The 23,315-nt window shown below is 46.6% G+C and overlaps 1 protein-coding gene across 6 annotated transcripts in view; it reads left to right on the top strand.

The window, feature by feature from the left end:
• LOC129817598 (unconventional myosin-VI-like) overlaps positions 1-23,315 on the top strand; it is a 129,747-nt gene that overhangs the window by 35,804 nt on the left and 70,628 nt on the right. For all 6 annotated transcript variants that reach the window (XM_055873017.1, XM_055873018.1, XM_055873014.1 and 3 more), the window contains exons 7-10: positions 1,342-1,397; positions 1,491-1,588; positions 2,012-2,176; positions 4,544-4,624. In XM_055873017.1, the coding sequence (XP_055728992.1) occupies positions 1,342-1,397; positions 1,491-1,588; positions 2,012-2,176; positions 4,544-4,624 (400 nt within the window). The remainder of the gene's footprint in view (positions 1-1,341; positions 1,398-1,490; positions 1,589-2,011; positions 2,177-4,543; positions 4,625-23,315) is intronic.

Genomic DNA, 23,315 nt, shown 5'->3' with positions numbered 1-23,315 from the left:
TTATTTCAGCTTTTATTTCTTTCATCACATTCCCAGTGGGTCAGAAGTTTACATACACTCAATTAGTATTTGGCAGCATTGCCTTTAAATGGTTTAACTTGGGTCAACCATTTCAGATAGCCTTCCACAAGCTTCCCACAATAAGTTGGGTGCATTTTTGGCCCATTCCTCCTGACAGAGCTGGTGTAATTGAGTCAGGTTTGTAGGCCTCCTTACTCGCACACGCTTTTTCAGTTCTGCCCACAAATGTTCTATAGGATTGAGGTCAGGGCTTTGTGATGGCCACAGCTTTGGAATTATTATTGGGGTCATTGTCCATTTGGAAGACCCATTTGCGACCAAGCTTTAACTTCCTGACTGATGTCTTGAGCTGTTGCTTCAATATATCCACATCATTTAACATCCTCATGATGCCATCTATTTTGTGAAGTGCACCAGTCCCTCCTGCAGCAAAGCACCTCCACAACATGATGCTGCCACCCCCGTGATTCACGGTTGGGATGGTGTTCTTCGGCTTGCAAGCCTCCCCCTTTTTCCTCCAAACATAATGATGGTCATTATGGCCAAACAGTTCTATTTTTGTTTCATCAGACCAGAGGACAATTCTCCAAAAATCCCCATGTGCAGTTGCAAACCGTAGTAGTTTTTTATGGCGGTTTTGGAGCAGTAGCTTCTTCTTTGCTGAGCGACCTTTCAGGTTATGTCGATATAGGACTCGTTTTACTGGTCTACAACTCTTTCTGAGGTCTTGGCTGATTTCTTTAGATTTTCCCATGATGTCAAACAGAGGCACTGAGTTTGAAGGTAGGCCTTGAAATACATCCACAGGTACACCTCCAATTGACTCGGGCTAATTGGCATCATTTATCAGAAGCTTCTAAAGCCATGACATTTTCTGGAATTTTCCAAGCTGTTTAAAGGCACAGTCAACTTAGTTTATGTAAACTTCTGACCCATTGGAATTGAAATACAGTGAAATAATCTGTCTGTAAACAATTGTAGGCAAAATGACTTGTGTCATGCACAAAGGAGATGTCCTAACCGACTTGCCAAAACTATAGTTTGTTAACAAGAACAGAACAAGTGGTTGAAAAACTAGTTTTAATGACTCAAACCTAAGTGTATGTAGACTTCTGACTTCAACTGTGTATATATATATGTGTATTTTGTTTCATTACAGAGAAAATTGGTAGACACATTTTGATGACTCAGCAAAATGTGTCAACCTCTAACAAAACAAAATATAAAATAAAAATTGTTTGTGGGGTCAACTACAACAACAGAGGCCATATGTAAAACTTTGAACTTCCCTTTTAACTCTGATTTCTTTCTGCGCGTTAGATACTTGACAACATCCTATGGAACTGGTCAAGATATTGATGAGAGAATAGTTGAAGGTAAATATTAATTTCACTTCCCAACAGCATGACCGAATACCACACAGTATGGATTTGTGTTTTAATTGCTTTTCTTCTTCATCAATCCCACAGCCAATCCCCTGCTAGAAGCTTTTGGAAACGCTAAAACTGTCAGGAATAACAACAGTAGTCGCTTTGGGAAGTTTGTAGAGATCCACTTCAACGAAAAGGTGCAGCAGCACCACTGTACAATAATTCACTATCAATGAAATCATCAGACAACAACACCGAAATAGTGATTTGACAATTCTTTAAAATACTTTGTCTCCTTTGGCTTGCCTCGAGTGCCAGATGGGTGGAGATTAGTTTTGTGACTTGTGTTGGTTCCATTGTACCAGGCAAGCCTAATAAAGCCCAGCTTAAAGTGATGCTCTAGACTCTAGAGCTTTTGTGTAATTTCAGCCAGTACTTTTGAGTAATATGTCATCCATTTCATGTCCTTAAAAAAAATTGGGGAAAAATTGTATAAGATATTTTACAAATTTATGATTGCTTAAGAGCCCAGACTGCATTTTTAAATATTTAAAATGATTTCAAGTAATATTTGAACCCAGTTCTGATGCTAATTGAACATGTGTTGTTGTGTCACTTAGAATACTGTGGTGGGAGGCTTCGTGTCCCACTACCTGCTGGAGAAATCCAGGATCTGCCAGCAGAGCCAGGAGGAGAGGAACTACCACATCTTCTACCGGCTGTGTGCTGGAGCCTCCGAGGATATCAGGACCAAGTTCCACCTGGAATCACCAGACGCCTTCAGGGTGAGTGGGGCCTACGGCCAGCCTTGTTCCCTGTGTCTTGTCCCTCCAGAGTGGATACGTAACCAGGCTGGCGCTGTATTGCTCGGCTCGGTTCGTCTGTCGAAAAAAGTATAAACTTGTCTCGTCATTCTAAGGACACTGCGCTGTCCTATGCAGTCACTCAGTGCAACGCGGGGCAGAGAAGTTCCTCTGATTATCGCAGTGCATCATTAATTATTAAGGAGGCTCACACTTTTTGGTGTTTCAGCTTAAGATAAAATGCTGCTATAAAAATGTCAAGTCATGATAGACATTTGCATGAATTGTTAATGTGGCTCGGAGACCACTAGATGGCACACTCAGCCATCGTTTAGACAGCCTATTTTCTTGGCATCAACTTCACAAATAAAACTATCCATCTCATTGTACTTTAAGGCAAGCCCCTTCTGTTATAGTTAGCTGGCAGGTTTTTAGCTAATATGTAAAAACTCTCCTCCTGCTGTGTCCACTATTGAGTCCCTCTTTTAAACTTCCCTGTCTGGTCCCGCTCAGCCTCGGTCCCTTTCAGCCTATGGTCCCTTTCATTCTATGGTCCCGCTCAGCCTCTGTTCCCTTTCAGTTTCTGGTCCCGCTCAGCCTCAGTCCCTTTCAGTTTCGGGTCCCGCTCATCCTCGGTCTCTTTCAGTTTCTGGTCCCGCTCAGCCTCGGTCTCTTTCAGTGTCTGGTTCCGCTCTGCCTCAGTCCCTTTCAGTGGCTGGTCCCTTTCAGTTTCCAGTCCCGCTCAGCCTCGGTCTCTTTCAGTTTCCGGTCCCGCTCAGCCTCGGCCTCTTTCAGTTTCCGGTCCCGCTCAGCCTCGGCCTCTTTCAGTTTCCGGTCCCGCTCAGCCTCGGCCTCTTTCAGTTTCCGGTCCCGCTCAGCCTCGGTCTCTTTCAGTTTCCGGTCCCGCTCAGCCTCGGTCTCTTTCAGTTTCCGGTCCCGCTCAGCCTCGGTCTCTTTCAGTTTCTGGTCCCGCTCGGCCTCGGTCCCTTTCAGTGTCTGGTCCCGCTCGGCCTCGGTCCCTTTCAGTGTCTGGTCCCGCTCGGCCTCGGTCCCTTTCAGTGTCTGGTCCCGCTCGGCCTCGGTCCCTTTCAGTTTCTGGTCCCGCTCAGCCTCGGTCCCTTTCAGTTTCTGGTCCCGCTTAGCCTCAGTCCCTTTCAGTGTCTGGTCCCGCTCAGCCTCAGGAAGATGAGGTGCTTTGACTCCAGTCCTTGACAGCAATATCGTCCACTGTAATGGAGATAACCATGCATCAATCAATTTGTCTAATGGCAGTGACTTTTCTGCTGATATCCAATTCCACTTGGACATTACTATTGACCTTTGGAGATCCTGGCTCTCGGCAGACATTTTACAAGGGCTCAGGCACATCTTGCTAGAGGTGCAGATTAGAATATAGAATTAACAACAGCACCCATATAAATCAAGTGTCTTCTCTTTCACACCCAGTACAGATTTGCATCTAATGGATCCCGAATTGAAAATGGGTTTGAGCAGCTAGACGGGAAGGAAGTTGCAGTGAAAAGATAGGATTAACTAAGTCAAACGTCAATGCTGACATGAATATCATTTCAGCGGTAGGCTACATCTCCCCTCTCATATTTTCATAAATGTGTGTACTGTGTGGCCGTGCATTACCTCTTATTTCTATCTGTCCAGTGAAGCCATTCTTCAGGGCAGTAAGCAGGGCACTTCTGCCTGACCGAGCTACCTTCCTCTAATGGTCTCATCCGTTTTTAACTTTTTTTCTGCTGATCTGGAAACAAAAAATTAGGTGGGGAGGGAGGGAGAGAGATACAGAATCCTCCCAAAGGCCTATCTCTGTAATGAAAACCTTTGTTCCGTTTCAGCTGAGAATACTCCTCTCGTACAAACAAGATAAGCCACTGGGTTCTGTTTTGTTTTTCTCTCCTACCCACCTGGGAAGTTGTCGTCGCGCTCATCATCAGGCCGTATCTCTAGTGACAGGCAGGAAGAGAGCAGGCTACTGAGAAGTCATTAAAAGTCGCACAAAAGCAATTACAGAGAGGGAGAAAAGTATTATGTGCCAAATATAAATTCTTTGCTGTGAACAATGGTGAATCCTCAAGAAAGAAAAAATCAGTGTTAGAGTCCACACAGAGACAGTGATGTGGATATAGTACTTTGCTTTGACTTTCGAAAGTCATCAAATTTGCCATATTGCAACTGGTCATGCATGGTGTCTGATGTGTTGACGATCATGTTAAACCATCCTGGACCAGTGTTGATGGGATATTCAATAGATGTTTTAGGTATTGTTAAAACTGTCATACTGCGGTATATTGATCCATGAAATCTGCTGCTGTTTACTGATTCTTGTCTATGTTGCAGTATTTGAACAGAGGATGCACTCGCTTCTTTGCAAACAAGGACACGGACAAACAGATCCTCCAGAACCGCAAGAGTCCAGAGGTACGGTACATATCTTAATCTCTCTCAACCCCCTCACTCTCCATCTCTCTCTCTCTCTCAACCCCCTCACTCTCCATCTCTCTCTCTCTCTCTCTCTCAACCCCCTCACTCTCCATCTCTCTCTCTCTCTCAACCCTCTCACTCTCCATCTCTCTCTCTCAACCCCCTCACTCTCCATCTCTCAACCCCCTCTCTCAACCCCCTCACTCACCATCTCTCTCTCTCTCTCTCTCTCTCTCTCTCTCTCTCTCTCTCTCTCTCTCTCTCTCTCTCTCTCTCTCTCTCTCTCTCTCTCTCTCTCTCTCCCTCAACCCCCTCACTTTCCATCTCTCTCAACCCCCTCACTCTTCAGCTCTCTCTCAGCTACTCTCTCTCTCTCTCTCTCTCTCTCTCTCTCTCTCTCTCAACCCCCCTCTCTCTCTTTCTCAACCTCCTATCTGCTTTCTTTCCTCGTGCACATTATATATTGGTTGAATTGCATCTTCACTACTCCATGTATTCCAATATCCATGAAAACCACAGACGGAAACCCTCTCTCTTATCTGTAGTTTTTGGCCAGGATTCCCTTTGCTATCTAATGACAGACGGTTTCTCATCTCCAGAACTAATTGGAAATGCACTTAGGCACGACTCTGTCTGCGGAGAGAGTGAACAGAATGTACTTCTCTACCCCCCCACCTTTCTCCCTGTATCTGTCTCAGTGGCTTTTACCTTTACTTAATGGCTTGCTCAGTCAAAGGAGGATTGTTGTTTTGTCTTGGTCTGCAGATGCACTGATGCAGTGGCTTCTAGTAGTGACATGTTTTACTTAAAAAGTTTTAAAATTCTGACAAAGTAGCCTACAAGTTTTATTTTCATTCTGGTCAGATTAAAACCTGTTGTATATTACCTATTGAAACATTGTTCTCTGAGATGTAATGCAGATAAGCAGCAAACATTTGAATTAGGAAAGGAGCCACTTACATGACCGTATGGATAGATGTAATGTACCACATCAATGAGAATTCTTTATCCTCCCAATGAAATTACTTCCTTTGCCTTCTCCCTTTGATTAATTATGCATACAGTTATAAGTACTCCAATATTGCAGCTGTGTGTATGGCACCCCTTCAGGACTCACCGTAATGAATTGTTATTGTTATGAAGAAATCACCTGGACAACACTATGCCTCTTTTTCTCTCCTCTTGAGGGACAGTGATGATTCATTTGTTCTGTGTAGGCTAGTTGGGGACATAAGAAGAAGTGTCTCTTAACGTTTTTTTAGTAAAGGTAATAGTACCATTTAGGTTAAACGCATAAAAATATCAGTAATTATCTTTCTATTGTTAAAACTGGCAAGTAAGTGAAGAGATTCTGAATACTTGTTGGGTTGAGTTTTCAGCGTCTGTTTAACCTAAGCAGATGATATTCAGGTGATGCTTTAGGTGGTGGGTACAGTAGAGCTAGGTGATGCTTTTAGGTGGTAGGTACAGTACAGCTAGGTGATGCTTTTAGGTGGTAGGTACAGTACAGCTAGGTGTTGCTTTTAGGTGGTAGGTACAGTAGAGCTAGGTGATGCTTTTAGGTGGTAGGTACAGTACAGCTAGGTGATGCTTTTAGGTGGTAGGTACAGTAGAGCTAGGTGATGCTTTTAGGTGGTAGGTACAGTACAGCTAGGTGATGCTTTTAGGTGGTAGGTACAGTAGAGCTAGGTGTAGCTTTAGGTGGTGGGAACAGTACAGCTAGGTGATGCTTTAGGTGGTGGGTACAGTACAGCTAGGTGATGCTTTTAGGTGGTGGGTACAGTAGAGCTAGGTGATGCTTTTAGGTGGTGGGTACAGTAAAGCTAGGTGATGCTTTTAGGTGGTAGGTACAGTACAGCTAGGTGATGCTTTTAGGTGGTAGGTACAGTAGAGCTAGGTGTAGCTTTAGGTGGTGGGAACAGTACAGCTAGGTGATGCTTTAGGTGGTGGGTACAGTACAGCTAGGTGATGCTTTTAGGTGGTGGGTACAGTAGAGCTAGGTGATGCTTTTAGGTGGTAGGTACAGTAGAGCTAGGTGTAGCTTTAGGTGGTGGGAACAGTACAGCTAGGTGATGCTTTAGGTGGTGGGTACAGTACAGCTAGGTGATGCTTTTAGGTGGTGGGTACAGTACAGCTAGGTGATGCTTTTAGGTGGTGGGTACAGTACAGCTAGGTGATGCTTTTAGGTGGTGGGTACAGTACAGCTATGTGTTGCTTTTAGGTGGTGGGTACAGGACAGCTAGGTGATGCTTTTAGGTGGTATGTACAGTACAGCTATGTGTAGCTTTTAGGTGGTAGGTACAGTACAGCTAGGTGATGCTTTTAGGTGGTAGGTACAGTGCAGCTATGTGTAGCTTTTAGGTGGTGGGTACAGTACAGCTAGGTGTAGCTTTAGGTGGTGGGTACAGTACAGCTAGGTGATGCTTTTAGGTGGTAGGTACAGTACAGCTATGTGTAGCTTTTAGGTGGTAGGTACAGTACAGCTAGGTGATGCTTTTAGGTGGTGGGTACAGTGCAGCTAGGTGATGCTTTTAGGTGGTGGGTACAGTACAGCTAGGTGTAGCTTTAGGTGGTGGGTACAGTACAGCTAGGTGATGCTTTTAGGTGGTAGGTACAGTATAGTTATGTGTAGCTTTTAGGTGGTAGGTACAGTACAGCTATGTGTAGCTTTTAGGTGGTGGGTACAGTACAGCTAGGTGATGCTTTTAGGTGGTGGGTATAGTACAGCTAGGTGATGCTTTTAGGTGGTGGGTACAGTACAGCTAGGTGATGCTTTCATGTGGTGGGTACAGTACAGCTAGGTGATGCTTTTAGGTGGTGGGTATAGTACAGCTAGATGTAGCTTTAAGGTGGTGGGTACAGTACAGCTAGGTGTAGCTTTAAGGTGGTGGGTACAGTACAGCTAGGTGTAGCTTTAAGGTGGCGGGTACAGTACAGCTAGTTGTAGCTTTTAGGTGGCGGGTACAGTACAGCTAGTTGTAGCTTTTAGGTGGCGGGTACAGTACAGCTAGGTGTAGCTTTTAGGTGGTGGGTACAGTACAGCTAGGTGATGTTTTTAGGTGGTGGGTACAGTACAGCTAGGTGATGCTTTTAGGTGGTGGGTACAGTACAGCTATGTGTAGCTTTTGGGTGGTGGGTACAGTACAGCTAGGTGATGCTTTTAGGTGGTGGGTACAGTACAGCTAGGTGATGCTTTTAGGTGGTGGGTACAGTACAGCTAGGTGATGCTTTTAGGTGGTAGGTACAGTACAGCTAGGTGTTGCTTTTAGGTGGTGGGTACAGTACAGCTAGGTGATGCTTTTAGGTGGTGGGTACAGTACAGCTAGGTGTTGCTTTTAGGTGGTGGGTACAGGACAGCTAGGTGTTGCTATTAGGTGGTGGGTACAGTACAACTAGGTGTTGCTTTTAGGTGGTGGGTACAGTACAACTAGGTGTTGCTTTTAGGTTGTAGGTGCAGTACAGCTAGGTGTTGCTTTTAGGTGGTGGGTACAGTACAGCTAGGTGTTGCTTTTAGGTGGTGGGTACAGTACAGCTAGGTGTCGCTTTTAGGTGGTGGGTACAGTACAACTAGGTGTAGCTTTAAGGTGGTGGGTACAGTACAGCTAGGTGTAGCTTTTAGGTGGTGGGTACAGTACAGCTAGGTGTAGCTTTTAGGTGGCGGGTACAGTACAGCTAGGTGATGCTTTTAGGTGGTGGGTACAGTACAGCTAGGTGATGCTTTTAGGTGGTAGTTACAGTGCAGCTAGGTGATGCTTTTAGGTGGTGGGTACAGTACAGCTATGTGTAGCTTTTGGGTGGTGGGTACAGTACAGCTAGGTGATGCTTTTAGGTGGTGGGTACAGTACAGCTAGGTGATGCTTTTAGGTGGTGGGTACAGTACAGCTAGGTGATGCTTTTAGGTGGTGGGTACAGTACAGCTAGGTGATGCTTTTAGGTGGTAGGTACAGTACAGCTAGGTGATGCTTTTAGGTGGTGGGTACAGTACAGTTAGGTGTTGCTTTTAGGTGGTGGGTACAGGACAGCTAGGTGTTGCTATTAGGTGGTGGGTACAGTACAGCTAGGTGTTGCTTTTAGGTGGTGGGTACAGTACAACTAGGTGTTGCTTTTAGGTGGTGGGTACAGTACAACTAGGTGTAGCTTTAAGGTGGTGGGTACAGTACAGCTAGGTGTTGCTTTTAGGTGGTGGGTACAGTACAGCTAAGTGTGGCTTTTAGGTTGTGGGTACAGTACAGCTAGGTGATGCTTTTAGGTGGTGGGTACAGTACAGCTAGGTGATGCTTTTAGGTGGTAGGTACAGTGCAGCTATGTGTAGCTTTTAGGTGGTGGGTACAGTACAGCTAGGTGTAGCTTTAGGTGGTGGGTACAGTACAGCTAGGTGATGCTTTTAGGTGGTAGGTACAGTACAGCTATGTGTAGCTTTTAGGTGGTGGATACAGTACAGCTAGGTGATGCTTTTAGGTGGTGGGTACAGTACAGCTAGGTGATGCTTTTAGGTGGTGGGTACAGTACAGCTAGGTGTTGCTTTTAGGTGGTGGGTACAGTACAGCTAGGTGTTGCTTTTAGGTGGTGGGTACAGTACAGCTAAGTGTGGCTTTTAGGTTGTGGGTACAGTACAGCTAGGTGATGCTTTTAGGTGGTGGGTACAGTACAGCTAGGTGATGCTTTTAGGTGGTGGGTACAGTACAGCTAGGTGATGCTTTTAGGTGGTAGGTACAGTGCAGTTATGTGTAGCTTTTAGGTGGTGGATACAGTACAGCTAGGTGTAGCTTTAGGTGGTGGGTACAGTACAGCTAGGTGATGCTTTTAGGTGGTAGGTACAGTACAGCTATGTGTAACTTTTAGGTGGTGGGTACAGTACAGCTAGGTGATGCTTTTAGGTGGTGGGTACAGTACAGCTAGGTGATGCTTTTAGGTGGTGGGTACAGTACAGCTAGGTGTTGCTTTTAGGTGGTAGGTACAGTACAGCTAGGTGTTGCTTTTAGGTGGTAGGTACAGTACAGCTAGGTGATGCTTTTAGGTGGTGGGTACAGTACAGCTAGTTGATGCTTTTAGGTGGTGGGTATAGTACAGCTAGGGGATGCTTTAAGGTGGTAGGTACAGTACAGCTAGGTGTTGCTTTTAGGTGGTGGGTACAGTACAACTAGGTGTAGCTTTAAGGTGGTGGGTACAGTACAGCTAGGTGTAGCTTTTAGGTGGCGGGTACAGTACAGCTAGGTGTAGCTTTTAGGTGGCGGGTACAGTACAGCTAGTTGTAGCTTTAAGGTGGTGGGTACAGTACAGCTAGGTGTAGCTTTTAGGTGGTGGGTACAGTACAGCTAGGTGATGTTTTTAGGTGGTGGGTACAGTACAGCTATGTGTAGCTTTTAGGTGGTGGGTACAGGACAGCTAGGTGTTGCTATTAGGTGGTGGGTACAGTACAGCTAGGTGTTGCTTTTAGGTGGTGGGTACAGTACAGCTAGGTGTAGCTTTTAGGTGGTGGGTACAGTACAGCTAGGTGATGCTTTTAGGTGGTAGGTACAGTACAGCTAGGTGTTGCTTTTAGGTGGTGGGTACAGTACAGCTAGGTGATGCTTTTAGGTGGTGGGTACAGTACAGCTAGGTGTTGCTTTTAGGTGGTGGGTACAGGACAGCTAGGTGTTGCTATTAGGTGGTGGGTACAGTACAACTAGGTGTTGCTTTTAGGTGGTGGGTACAGTACAACTAGGTGTTGCTTTTAGGTTGTAGGTGCAGTACAGCTAGGTGTTGCTTTTAGGTGGTGGGTACAGTACAGCTAGGTGTTGCTTTTAGGTGGTGGGTACAGTACAGCTAGGTGTCGCTTTTAGGTGGTGGGTACAGTACAACTAGGTGTAGCTTTAAGGTGGTGGGTACAGTACAGCTAGGTGTAGCTTTTAGGTGGTGGGTACAGTACAGCTAGGTGTAGCTTTTAGGTGGCGGGTACAGTACAGCTAGGTGATGCTTTTAGGTGGTGGGTACAGTACAGCTAGGTGATGCTTTTAGGTGGTAGTTACAGTGCAGCTAGGTGATGCTTTTAGGTGGTGGGTACAGTACAGCTATGTGTAGCTTTTGGGTGGTGGGTACAGTACAGCTAGGTGATGCTTTTAGGTGGTGGGTACAGTACAGCTAGGTGATGCTTTTAGGTGGTGGGTACAGTACAGCTAGGTGATGCTTTTAGGTGGTGGGTACAGTACAGCTAGGTGATGCTTTTAGGTGGTAGGTACAGTACAGCTAGGTGTTGCTTTTAGGTGGTGGGTACAGTACAGCTAGGTGATGCTTTTAGGTGGTGGGTACAGTACAGTTAGGTGTTGCTTTTAGGTGGTGGGTACAGGACAGCTAGGTGTTGCTATTAGGTGGTGGGTACAGTACAGCTAGGTGTTGCTTTTAGGTGGTGGGTACAGTACAACTAGGTGTTGCTTTTAGGTGGTGGGTACAGTACAACTAGGTGTAGCTTTAAGGTGGTGGGTACAGTACAGCTAGGTGTTGCTTTTAGGTGGTGGGTACAGTACAGCTAAGTGTGGCTTTTAGGTTGTGGGTACAGTACAGCTAGGTGATGCTTTTAGGTGGTGGGTACAGTACAGCTAGGTGATGCTTTTAGGTGGTAGGTACAGTGCAGCTATGTGTAGCTTTTAGGTGGTGGGTACAGTACAGCTAGGTGTAGCTTTAGGTGGTGGGTACAGTACAGCTAGGTGATGCTTTTAGGTGGTAGGTACAGTACAGCTATGTGTAGCTTTTAGGTGGTGGATACAGTACAGCTAGGTGATGCTTTTAGGTGGTGGGTACAGTACAGCTAGGTGATGCTTTTAGGTGGTGGGTACAGTACAGCTAGGTGTTGCTTTTAGGTGGTGGGTACAGTACAGCTAGGTGTTGCTTTTAGGTGGTGGGTACAGTACAGCTAAGTGTGGCTTTTAGGTTGTGGGTACAGTACAGCTAGGTGATGCTTTTAGGTGGTGGGTACAGTACAGCTAGGTGATGCTTTTAGGTGGTGGGTACAGTACAGCTAGGTGATGCTTTTAGGTGGTAGGTACAGTGCAGTTATGTGTAGCTTTTAGGTGGTGGGTACAGTACAGCTAGGTGTAGCTTTAGGTGGTGGGTACAGTACAGCTAGGTGATGCTTTTAGGTGGTAGGTACAGTACAGCTATGTGTAACTTTTAGGTGGTGGGTACAGTACAGCTAGGTGATGCTTTTAGGTGGTGGGTACAGTACAGCTAGGTGATGCTTTTAGGTGGTGGGTACAGTACAGCTAGGTGTTGCTTTTAGGTGGTAGGTACAGTACAGCTAGGTGTTGCTTTTAGGTGGTAGGTACAGTACAGCTAGGTGATGCTTTTAGGTGGTGGGTACAGTACAGCTAGTTGATGCTTTTAGGTGGTGGGTATAGTACAGCTAGGGGATGCTTTAAGGTGGTAGGTACAGTACAGCTAGGTGTTGCTTTTAGGTGGTGGGTACAGTACAACTAGGTGTAGCTTTAAGGTGGTGGGTACAGTACAGCTAGGTGTAGCTTTTAGGTGGTGGGTACAGTACAGCTAGGTGTAGCTTTTAGGTGGCGGGTACAGTACAGCTAGTTGTAGCTTTAAGGTGGTGGGTACAGTACAGCTAGGTGTAGCTTTTAGGTGGTGGGTACAGTACAGCTAGGTGATGTTTTTAGGTGGTGGGTACAGTACAGCTATGTGTAGCTTTTAGGTGGTGGGTACAGGACAGCTAGGTGTTGCTATTAGGTGGTGGGTACAGTACAGCTAGGTGTTGCTTTTAGGTGGTGGGTACAGTACAGCTAGGTGTAGCTTTTAGGTGGTGGGTACAGTACAGCTAGGTGATGCTTTTAGGTGGTGGGTACAGTACAGCTAGGTGTTGCTTTTAGGTGGTAGGTACAGTACAGCTAGGTGATGCTTTTAGGTGGTGGGTACAGTACAGCTCGGTGATGCTTTTAGGTGGTGGGTATAGTACAGCTAGGAGATGCTTTAAGGTGGTAGGTACAGTACAGCTAGGTGTTGCTTTTAGGTGGTGGGTACAGTACAACTAGGTGTAGCTTTAAGGTTGTGGGTACAGTACAGCTAGGTGTAGCTTTTAGGTGGTGGGTACAGTACAGCTAGGTGTAGCTTTTAGGTGGCGGGTACAGTACAGCTAGGTGTTGCTTTTAGGTGGTGGGTACAGTACAGCTAGGTGTTGCTTTTAGGTGGTGGGTACAGTACAGCTAAGTGTTGCTTTTAGGTGGTAGGTACAGTACAGCTATGTGTAGCTTTTAGCTGGTGGGTACAGTACAGCTAGGTGATGCTTTTAGGTGGTGGGTACAGTACAGCTAGGTGATGCTTTTAGGTGGTGGGTACAGTAAATCTAGGTGTTGCTTTTAGGTGGTGGGTACAGTACAGCTAGGTGTTGCTTTTAGGTGGTGGGTACAGTACAGCTAGGTGTTGCTTTTAGGTGGTGGGTACAGTACAGCTAGGTGATGCTTTTAGGTGGTGGGTACAGTACAGATAGGTGATGCTTTTAGGTGGTGGGTACAGTACAGCTAGGTGTAGCTTTTGGGTGGTGGGTACAGTACAGCTAGGTGATGCTTTAAGGTGGTGGGTACAGTACAGCTAGGGGATGCTTTAAGGTGGTAGGTACAGTACAGCTAGGTGTTGCTTTTAGGTGGTGGGTACAGTACAACTAGGTGTTGCTATTAGGTGGTGGGTACAGTACAACTAGGTGTTGCTTTAAGGTGGTGGGTACAGTACAGCTAGGTGTAGCTTTTAGGTGGTGGGTACAGTACAGCTAGGTGTAGCTTTTAGGTGGCGGGTACAGTACAGCTAGTTGTAGCTTTAAGGTGGCGGGTACAGTACAGCTAGGTGTAGCTTTTAGGTGGTGGGTACAGTACAGCTAGGTGATGTTTTTAGGTGGTGGGTACAGTACAGCTATGTGTAGCTTTTAGGTGGTGGGTACAGTACAGCTAGGTGATGCTTTTAGGTGGTGGGTACAGTACAGCTAGGTGATGCTTTTAGGTGGTGGGTACAGTACAGCTAGGTGTTGCTTTTAGGTGGTGGGTACAGTACAGCTAGGTGTTGCTTTTAGGTGGTGGGTACAGTACAGCTAAGTGTGGCTTTTAGGTTGTGGGTACAGTACAGCTAGGTGATGCTTTTAGGTGGTGGGTACAGTACAGCTAGGTGATGCTTTTAGGTGGTAGGTACAGTGCAGCTATGTGTAGCTTTTAGGTGGTGGGTACAGTACAGCTAGGTGTAGCTTTAGGTGGTGGGTACAGTACAGCTAGGTGTAGCTTTAGGTGGTGGGTACAGTACAGCTATGTGATGCTTTTAGGTGGTGGGGACAGTACAGCTAGGTGATGCTTTTAGGTGGTGGGGACAGTACAGCTAGGTGTTGCTTTTAGGTGGTGGGTACAGTACAGCTAGGTGTTGCTTTTAGGTGGTGGGTACAGTACAGCTAAGTGTGGCTTTTAGGTTGTGGGTACAGTACAGCTAGGTGATGCTTTTAGGTGGTGGGTACAGTACAGCTAGGTGATGCTTTTAGGTGGTAGGTACAGTGCAGCTATGTGTAGCTTTTAGGTGGTGGGTACAGTACAGCTAGGTGTAGCTTTAGGTGGTGGGTACAGTACAGCTAGGTGATGCTTTTAGGTGGTAGGTACAGTACAGCTATGTGTAGCTTTTAGGTGGTGGGTACAGTACAGCTAGGTGATGCTTTTAGGTGGTGGGTACAGTACAGCTAGGTGATGCTTTTAGGTGGTGGGTACAGTACAGCTAGGTGTTGCTTTTAGGTGGTAGGTACAGTACAGCTAGGTGTTGCTTTTAGGTGGTGGGTACAGTACAGCTAGGTGATGCTTTTAGGTGGTGGGTACAGTACAGCTAGGTGATGCTTTTAGGTGGTGGGTATAGTACAGCTAGGGGATGCTTTAAGGTGGTAGGTACAGTACAGCTAGGTGTTGCTTTTAGGTGGTGGGTACAGTACAACTAGGTGTAGCTTTAAGTTGGTGGGTACAGTACAGCTAGGTGTAGCTTTTAGGTGGTATGTACAGTACAGCTAGGTGTAGCTTTTAGGTGGCGGGTACAGTACAGCTAGTTGTAGCTTTAAGGTGGTGGGTACAGTACAGCTAGGTGTAGCTTTTAGGTGGTGGGTACAGTACAGCTAGGTGATGTTTTTAGGTGGTGGGTACAGTACAGCTATGTGTAGCTATTAGGTGGTGGGTACAGTACAGCTAGGTGATGCTTTTAGGTGGTGGGTACAGTACAGCTAGGTGTAGCTTTTAGGTGGTGGGTACAGTACAGCTAGGTGTAGCTTTTAGGTGGCGGGTACAGTACAGCTAGTTGTAGCTTTAAGGTGGCGGGTACAGTACAGCTAGGTGTAGCTTTTAGGTGGTGGGTACAGTACAGCTAGGTGATGTTTTTAGGTGGTGGGTACAGTACAGCTATGTGTAGCTTTTAGGTGGTGGGTACAGTACAGCTAGGTGTAGCTTTAGGTGGTGGGTACAGTACAGCTAGGTGATGCTTTTAGGTGGTAGGTACAGTACAGCTATGTGTAGCTTTTAGGTGGTGGGTACAGTACAGCTAGGTGATGCTTTTAGGTGGTGGGTACAGTACAGCTAGGTGATGCTTTTAGGTGGTGGGTACAGTACAGCTAGGTGTTGCTTTTAGGTGGTGGGTACAGTACAGCTAGGTGTTGCTTTTAGGTGGTGGGTACAGTACAGCTAAGTGTGGCTTTTAGGTTGTGGGTACAGTACAGCTAGGTGATGCTTTTAGGTGGTGGGTACAGTACAGCTAGGTGATGCTTTTAGGTGGTAGGTACAGTGCAGCTATGTGTAGCTTTTAGGTGGTGGGTACAGTACAGCTAGGTGTAGCTTTAGGTGGTGGGTACAGTACAGCTAGGTGATGCTTTTAGGTGGTAGGTACAGTACAGCTATGTGTAGCTTTTAGGTGGTGGGTACAGTACAGCTAGGTGATGCTTTTAGGTGGTGGGTACAGTACAGCTAGGTGATGCTTTTAGGTGGTGGGTACAGTACAGCTAGGTGTTGCTTTTAGGTGGTAGGTACAGTACAGCTAGGTGTTGCTTTTAGGTGGTAGGTACAGTACAGCTAGGTGATGCTTTTAGGTGGTGGGTACAGTACAGCTAGGTGATGCTTTTAGGTGGTGGGTATAGTACAGCTAGGGGATGCTTTAAGGTGGTAGGTACAGTACAGCTAGGTGTTGCTTTTAGGTGGTGGGTACAGTACAACTAGGTGTAGCTTTAAGGTGGTGGGTACAGTACAGCTAGCTGTAGCTTTTAGGTGGTGGGTACAGTACAGCTAGGTGTAGCTTTAGGTGGTGGGTACAGTACAGCTAGGTGATGCTTTTAGGTGGTAGGTACAGTACAGCTATGTGTAGCTTTTAGGTGGTAGGTACAGTACAGCTAGGTGATGCTTTTAGGTGGTGGGTACAGTGCAGCTAGGTGATGCTTTTAGGTGGTGGGTACAGTACAGCTAGGTGTAGCTTTAGGTGGTGGGTACAGTACAGCTAGGTGATGCTTTTAGGTGGTAGGTACAGTATAGTTATGTGTAGCTTTTAGGTGGTAGGTACAGTACAGCTATGTGTAGCTTTTAGGTGGTGGGTACAGTACAGCTAGGTGATGCTTTTAGGTGGTGGGTATAGTACAGCTAGGTGATGCTTTTAGGTGGTGGGTACAGTACAGCTAGGTGATGCTTTCATGTGGTGGGTACAGTACAGCTAGGTGATGCTTTTAGGTGGTGGGTATAGTACAGCTAGATGTAGCTTTAAGGTGGTGGGTACAGTACAGCTAGGTGTAGCTTTAAGGTGGTGGGTACAGTACAGCTAGGTGTAGCTTTAAGGTGGCGGGTACAGTACAGCTAGTTGTAGCTTTTAGGTGGCGGGTACAGTACAGCTAGTTGTAGCTTTTAGGTGGCGGGTACAGTACAGCTAGGTGTAGCTTTTAGGTGGTGGGTACAGTACAGCTAGGTGATGTTTTTAGGTGGTGGGTACAGTACAGCTAGGTGATGCTTTTAGGTGGTGGGTACAGTACAGCTATGTGTAGCTTTTGGGTGGTGGGTACAGTACAACTAGGTGTAGCTTTAAGGTGGTGGGTACAGTACAGCTAGGTGTAGCTTTTAGGTGGTGGGTACAGTACAGCTAGGTGTAGCTTTTAGGTGGCGGGTACAGTACAGCTAGGTGATGCTTTTAGGTGGTGGGTACAGTACAGCTAGGTGATGCTTTTAGGTGGTAGTTACAGTGCAGCTAGGTGATGCTTTTAGGTGGTGGGTACAGTACAGCTATGTGTAGCTTTTGGGTGGTGGGTACAGTACAGCTAGGTGATGCTTTTAGGTGGTGGGTACAGTACAGCTAGGTGATGCTTTTAGGTGGTGGGTACAGTACAGCTAGGTGATGCTTTTAGGTGGTGGGTACAGTACAGCTAGGTGATGCTTTTAGGTGGTAGGTACAGTACAGCTAGGTGTTGCTTTTAGGTGGTGGGTACAGTACAGCTAGGTGATGCTTTTAGGTGGTGGGTACAGTACAGTTAGGTGTTGCTTTTAGGTGGTGGGTACAGGACAGCTAGGTGTTGCTATTAGGTGGTGGGTACAGTACAGCTAGGTGTTGCTTTTAGGTGGTGGGTACAGTACAACTAGGTGTTGCTTTTAGGTGGTGGGTACAGTACAACTAGGTGTAGCTTTAAGGTGGTGGGTACAGTACAGCTAGGTGTTGCTTTTAGGTGGTGGGTACAGTACAGCTAAGTGTGGCTTTTAGGTTGTGGGTACAGTACAGCTAGGTGATGCTTTTAGGTGGTGGGTACAGTACAGCTAGGTGATGCTTTTAGGTGGTGGGTACAGTACAGCTAGGTGATGCTTTTAGGTGGTGGGTACAGTACAGCTAGGTGTTGCTTTTAGGTGGTGGGTACAGTACAGCTAGGTGTAGCTTTTAGGTGGTGGGTACAGTACAGCTAGGTGTAGCTTTTAGGTGGCGGGTACAGTACAGCTAGTTGTAGCTTTAAGGTGGTGGGTACAGTACAGCTAGGTGTAGCTTTTAGGTGGTGGGTACAGTACAGCTAGTTGATGCTTTTAGGTGGTGGGTATAGTACAGCTAGGGGATGCTTTAAGGTGGTAGGTACAGTACAGCTAGGTGTTGCTTTTAGGTGGTGGGTACAGTACAACTAGGTGTAGCTTTAAGGTGGTGGGTACAGTACAGCTAGGTGTAGCTTTTAGGTGGTGGGTACAGTACAGCTAGGTGTAGCTTTTAGGTGGCGGGTACAGTACAGCTAGTTGTAGCTTTAAGGTGGTGGGTACAGTACAGCTAGGTGTAGCTTTTAGGTGGTGGGTACAGTACAGCTAGGTGATGTTTTTAGGTGGTGGGTACAGTACAGCTATGTGTAGCTTTTAGGTGGTGGGTACAGGACAGCTAGGTGTTGCTATTAGGTGGTGGGTACAGTACAGCTAGGTGTTGCTTTTAGGTGGTGGGTACAGTACAGCTAGGTGTAGCTTTTAGGTGGTGGGTACAGTACAGCTAGGTGATGCTTTTAGGTGGTAGGTACAGTACAGCTATGTGTAACTTTTAGGTGGTGGGTACAGTACAGCTAGGTGATGCTTTTAGGTGGTGGGTACAGTACAGCTAGGTGATGCTTTTAGGTGGTGGGTACAGTACAGCTAGGTGTTGCTTTTAGGTGGTAGGTACAGTACAGCTAGGTGTTGCTTTTAGGTGGTAGGTACAGTACAGCTAGGTGATGCTTTTAGGTGGTGGGTACAGTACAGCTAGTTGATGCTTTTAGGTGGTGGGTATAGTACAGCTAGGGGATGCTTTAAGGTGGTAGGTACAGTACAGCTAGGTGTTGCTTTTAGGTGGTGGGTACAGTACAACTAGGTGTAGCTTTAAGGTGGTGGGTACAGTACAGCTAGGTGTAGCTTTTAGGTGGTGGGTACAGTACAGCTAGGTGTAGCTTTTAGGTGGCGGGTACAGTACAGCTAGTTGTAGCTTTAAGGTGGTGGGTACAGTACAGCTAGGTGTAGCTTTTAGGTGGTGGGTACAGTACAGCTAGGTGTAGCTTTAGGTGGTGGGTACAGTACAGCTATGTGTAGCTTTTAGGTGGTGGGTACAGTACAGCTAGGTGATGCTTTTAGGTGGTGGGGACAGTACAGCTAGGTGATGCTTTTAGGTGGTGGGTACAGTACAGCTAGGTGTTGCTTTTAGGTGGTGGGTACAGTACAGCTAGGTGTTGCTTTTAGGTGGTGGGTACAGTACAGCTAAGTGTGGCTTTTAGGTTGTGGGTACAGTACAGCTAGGTGATGCTTTTAGGTGGTGGGTACAGTACAGCTAGGTGATGCTTTTAGGTGGTAGGTACAGTGCAGCTATGTGTAGCTTTTAGGTGGTGGGTACAGTACAGCTAGGTGTAGCTTTAGGTGGTGGGTACAGTACAGCTAGGTGATGCTTTTAGGTGGTAGGTACAGTACAGCTATGTGTAGCTTTTAGGTGGTGGGTACAGTACAGCTAGGTGATGCTTTTAGGTGGTGGGTACAGTACAGCTAGGTGATGCTTTTAGGTGGTGGGTACAGTACAGCTAGGTGTTGCTTTTAGGTGGTAGGTACAGTACAGCTAGGTGTTGCTTTTAGGTGCTGGGTACAGTACAGCTAGGTGATGCTTTTAGGTGGTGGGTACAGTACAGCTAGGTGATGCTTTTAGGTGGTGGGTATAGTACAGCTAGGGGATGCTTTAAGGTGGTAGGTACAGTACAGCTAGGTGTTGCTTTTAGGTGGTGGGTACAGTACAACTAGGTGTAGCTTTAAGGTGGTGGGTACAGTACAGCTAGGTGTAGCTTTTAGGTGGTATGTACAGTACAGCTAGGTGTAGCTTTTAGGTGGCGGGTACAGTACAGCTAGTTGTAGCTTTAAGGTGGTGGGTACAGTACAGCTAGGTGTAGCTTTTAGGTGGTGGGTACAGTACAGCTAGGTGATGTTTTTAGGTGGTGGGTACAGTACAGCTATGTGTAGCTATTAGGTGGTGGGTACAGTACAGCTAGGTGATGCTTTTAGGTGGTGGGTACAGTACAGCTAGGTGTTGCTATTAGGTGGTGGGTACAGTACAACTAGGTGTTGCTTTAAGGTGGTGGGTACAGTACAGCTAGGTGTAGCTTTTAGGTGGTGGGTACAGTACAGCTAGGTGTAGCTTTTAGGTGGCGGGTACAGTACAGCTAGTTGTAGCTTTAAGGTGGCGGGTACAGTACAGCTAGGTGTAGCTTTTAGGTGGTGGGTACAGTACAGCTAGGTGATGTTTTTAGGTGGTGGGTACAGTACAGCTATGTGTAGCTTTTAGGTGGTGGGTACAGTACAGCTAGGTGTAGCTTTAGGTGGTGGGTACAGTACAGCTAGGTGATGCTTTTAGGTGGTAGGTACAGTACAGCTATGTGTAGCTTTTAGGTGGTGGGTACAGTACAGCTAGGTGATGCTTTTAGGTGGTGGGTACAGTACAGCTAGGTGATGCTTTTAGGTGGTGGGTACAGTACAGCTAGGTGTTGCTTTTAGGTGGTGGGTACAGTACAGCTAGGTGTTGCTTTTAGGTGGTGGGTACAGTACAGCTAAGTGTGGCTTTTAGGTTGTGGGTACAGTACAGCTAGGTGATGCTTTTAGGTGGTGGGTACAGTACAGCTAGGTGATGCTTTTAGGTGGTAGGTACAGTGCAGCTATGTGTAGCTTTTAGGTGGTGGGTACAGTACAGCTAGGTGTAGCTTTAGGTGGTGGGTACAGTACAGCTAGGTGATGCTTTTAGGTGGTAGGTACAGTACAGCTATGTGTAGCTTTTAGGTGGTGGGTACAGTACAGCTAGGTGATGCTTTTAGGTGGTGGGTACAGTACAGCTAGGTGATGCTTTTAGGTGGTGGGTACAGTACAGCTAGGTGTTGCTTTTAGGTGGTAGGTACAGTACAGCTAGGTGTTGCTTTTAGGTGGTAGGTACAGTACAGCTAGGTGATGCTTTTAGGTGGTGGGTACAGTACAGCTAGGTGATGCTTTTAGGTGGTGGGTATAGTACAGCTAGGGGATGCTTTAAGGTGGTAGGTACAGTACAGCTAGGTGTTGCTTTTAGGTGGTGGGTACAGTACAACTAGGTGTAGCTTTAAGGTGGTGGGTACAGTACAGCTAGCTGTAGCTTTTAGGTGGTGGGTACAGTACAGCTAGGTGATGCTTTTAGGTGGCGGGTACAGTACAGCTAGTTGTAGCTTTAAGGTGGTGGGTACAGTACAGCTAGGTGTAGCTTTTAGGTGGTGGGTACAGTACAGCTAGGTGTAGCTTTTAGGTGGTGGGTACAGTACAGCTATGTGTAGCTTTTAGGTGGTGGGTACAGGACAGCTAGGTGTTGCTATTAGGTGGTGGGTACAGTACAGCTAGGTGTTGCTTTTAGGTGGTGGGTACAGTACAGCTAGGTGATGCTTTTAGGTGGTGGGTACAGTACAGCTAGGTGTTGCTTTTAGGTGGTAGGTACAGTACAGCTAGGTGATGCTTTTAGGTGGTGGGTACAGTACAGCTAGGTGATGCTTTTAGGTGGTGGGTATAGTACAGCTAGGAGATGCTTTAAGGTGGTGGGTACAGTACAGCTAGGTGTTGCTTTTAGGTGGTGGGTACAGTACAACTAGGTGTAGCTTTAAGGTGGTGGGTACAGTACAGCTAGGTGTAGCTTTTAGGTGGTGGGTACAGTACAGCTAGGTGTAGCTTTTAGGTGGCGGGTACAGTACAGCTAGTTGTAGCTTTAAGGTGGTGGGTACAGTACAGCTAGGTGTAGCTTTTAGGTGGTGGGTACAGTACAGCTAGGTGATGTTTTTAGGTGGTGGGTACAGTACAGCTAGGTGATGCTTTTAGGTGGTGGGTACAGTACAGCTAGGTGATGCTTTTAGGTGGTGGGTACAGTACAGCTATGTGTTGCTTTTAGGTGGTGGGTACAGGACAGCTAGGTGATGCTTTTAGGTGGTATGTACAGTACAGCTATGTGTAGCTTTTAGGTGGTAGGTACAGTACAGCTAGGTGATGCTTTTAGGTGGTAGGTACAGTGCAGCTATGTGTAGCTTTTAGGTGGTGGGTACAGTACAGCTAGGTGTAGCTTTAGGTGGTGGGTACAGTACAGCTAGGTGATGCTTTTAGGTGGTAGGTACAGTACAGCTAGGTGTTGCTTTTAGGTGGTAGGTACAGTACAGCTAGGTGATGCTTTTAGGTGGTGGGTACAGTACAGCTAGGTGATGCTTTTAGGTGGTGGGTATAGTACAGCTAGGGGATGCTTTAAGGTGGTAGGTACAGTACAGCTAGGTGTTGCTTTTAGGTGGTGGGTACAGTACAACTAGGTGTAGCTTTAAGGTGGTGGGTACAGTACAGCTAGGTGTAGCTTTTAGGTGGTGGGTACAGTACAGCTAGGTGTAACTTTTAGGTGGCGGGTACAGTACAGCTAGTTGTAGCTTTAAGGTGGTGGGTACAGTACAGCTAGGTGTAGCTTTTAGGTGGTGGGTACAGTACAGCTAGGTGATGTTTTTAGGTGGTGGGTACAGTACAGCTATGTGTAGCTTTTAGGTGGTGGGTACAGGACAGCTAGGTGTTGCTATTAGGTGGTGGGTACAGTACAGCTAGGTGTTGCTTTTAGGTGGTGGGTACAGTACAGCTAGGTGTAGCTTTTAGGTGGTGGGTACAGTACAGCTAGGTGTTGCTTTAGGTGGTGGGTACAGTACAGCTAGGTGATGCTTTTAGGTGGTGGGTACAGTACAGCTAGGTGTTGCTTTTAGGTGGTAGGTACAGTACAGCTAGGTGATGCTTTTAGGTGGTGGGTACAGTACAGCTAGGTGATGCTTTTAGGTGGTGGGTATAGTACAGCTAGGTGTAGCTTTAGGTGGTGGGTACAGTACAGCTAGGTGATGCTTTTAGGTGGTAGGTACAGTATAGTTATGTGTAGCTTTTAGGTGGTAGGTACAGTACAGCTATGTGTAGCTTTTAGGTGGTGGGTACAGTACAGCTAGGTGATGCTTTTAGGTGGTGGGTATAGTACAGCTAGGTGATGCTTTTAGGTGGTGGGTACAGTACAGCTAGGTGATGCTTTTAGGTGGTGGGTACAGTACAGCTAGGTGATGCTTTTAGGTGGCAGGTACAGTACAACTAGGTGTTGCTTTTAGGTGGTGGGTACAGTACAGCTAGGTGATGCTTTTAGGTGGTAGGTACAGTACAGCTAGGTGATGCTTTTAGGTGGTGGGTACAGTACAGCTAGGTGATGCTTTTAGGTGGTGGGTATAGTACAGCTAGCTGTAGCTTTTAGGTGGTGGGTACAGTACAGCTAGGTGTAGCTTTTAGGTGGCGGGTACAGTACAGCTAGTTGTAGCTTTAAGGTGGTGGGTACAGTACAGCTAGGTGTAGCTTTTAGGTGGTGGGTACAGTACAGCTAGGTGATGTTTTTAGGTGGTGGGTACAGTACAGCTATGTGTAGCTTTTAGGTGGTGGGTACAGGACAGCTAGGTGTTGCTATTAGGTGGTGGGTACAGTACAGCTAGGTGTTGCTTTTAGGTGGTGGGTACAGTACAGCTAGGTGATGCTTTTAGGTGGTGGGTACAGTACAGCTAGGTGTTGCTTTTAGGTGGTAGGTACAGTACAGCTAGGTGATGCTTTTAGGTGGTGGGTACAGTACAGCTAGGTGATGCTTTTAGGTGGTGGGTATAGTACAGCTAGGAGATGCTTTAAGGTGGTGGGTACAGTACAGCTAGGTGTTGCTTTTAGGT

The sequence above is a fragment of the Salvelinus fontinalis genome, chromosome 20 (genome assembly GCF_029448725.1).
Source record: "Salvelinus fontinalis isolate EN_2023a chromosome 20, ASM2944872v1, whole genome shotgun sequence".
NCBI lineage: Eukaryota > Metazoa > Chordata > Actinopteri > Salmoniformes > Salmonidae > Salvelinus > Salvelinus fontinalis.
Note: the sequence above shows the minus strand (reverse complement) of the source record. Positions and strands in the feature narration are given on the sequence as shown.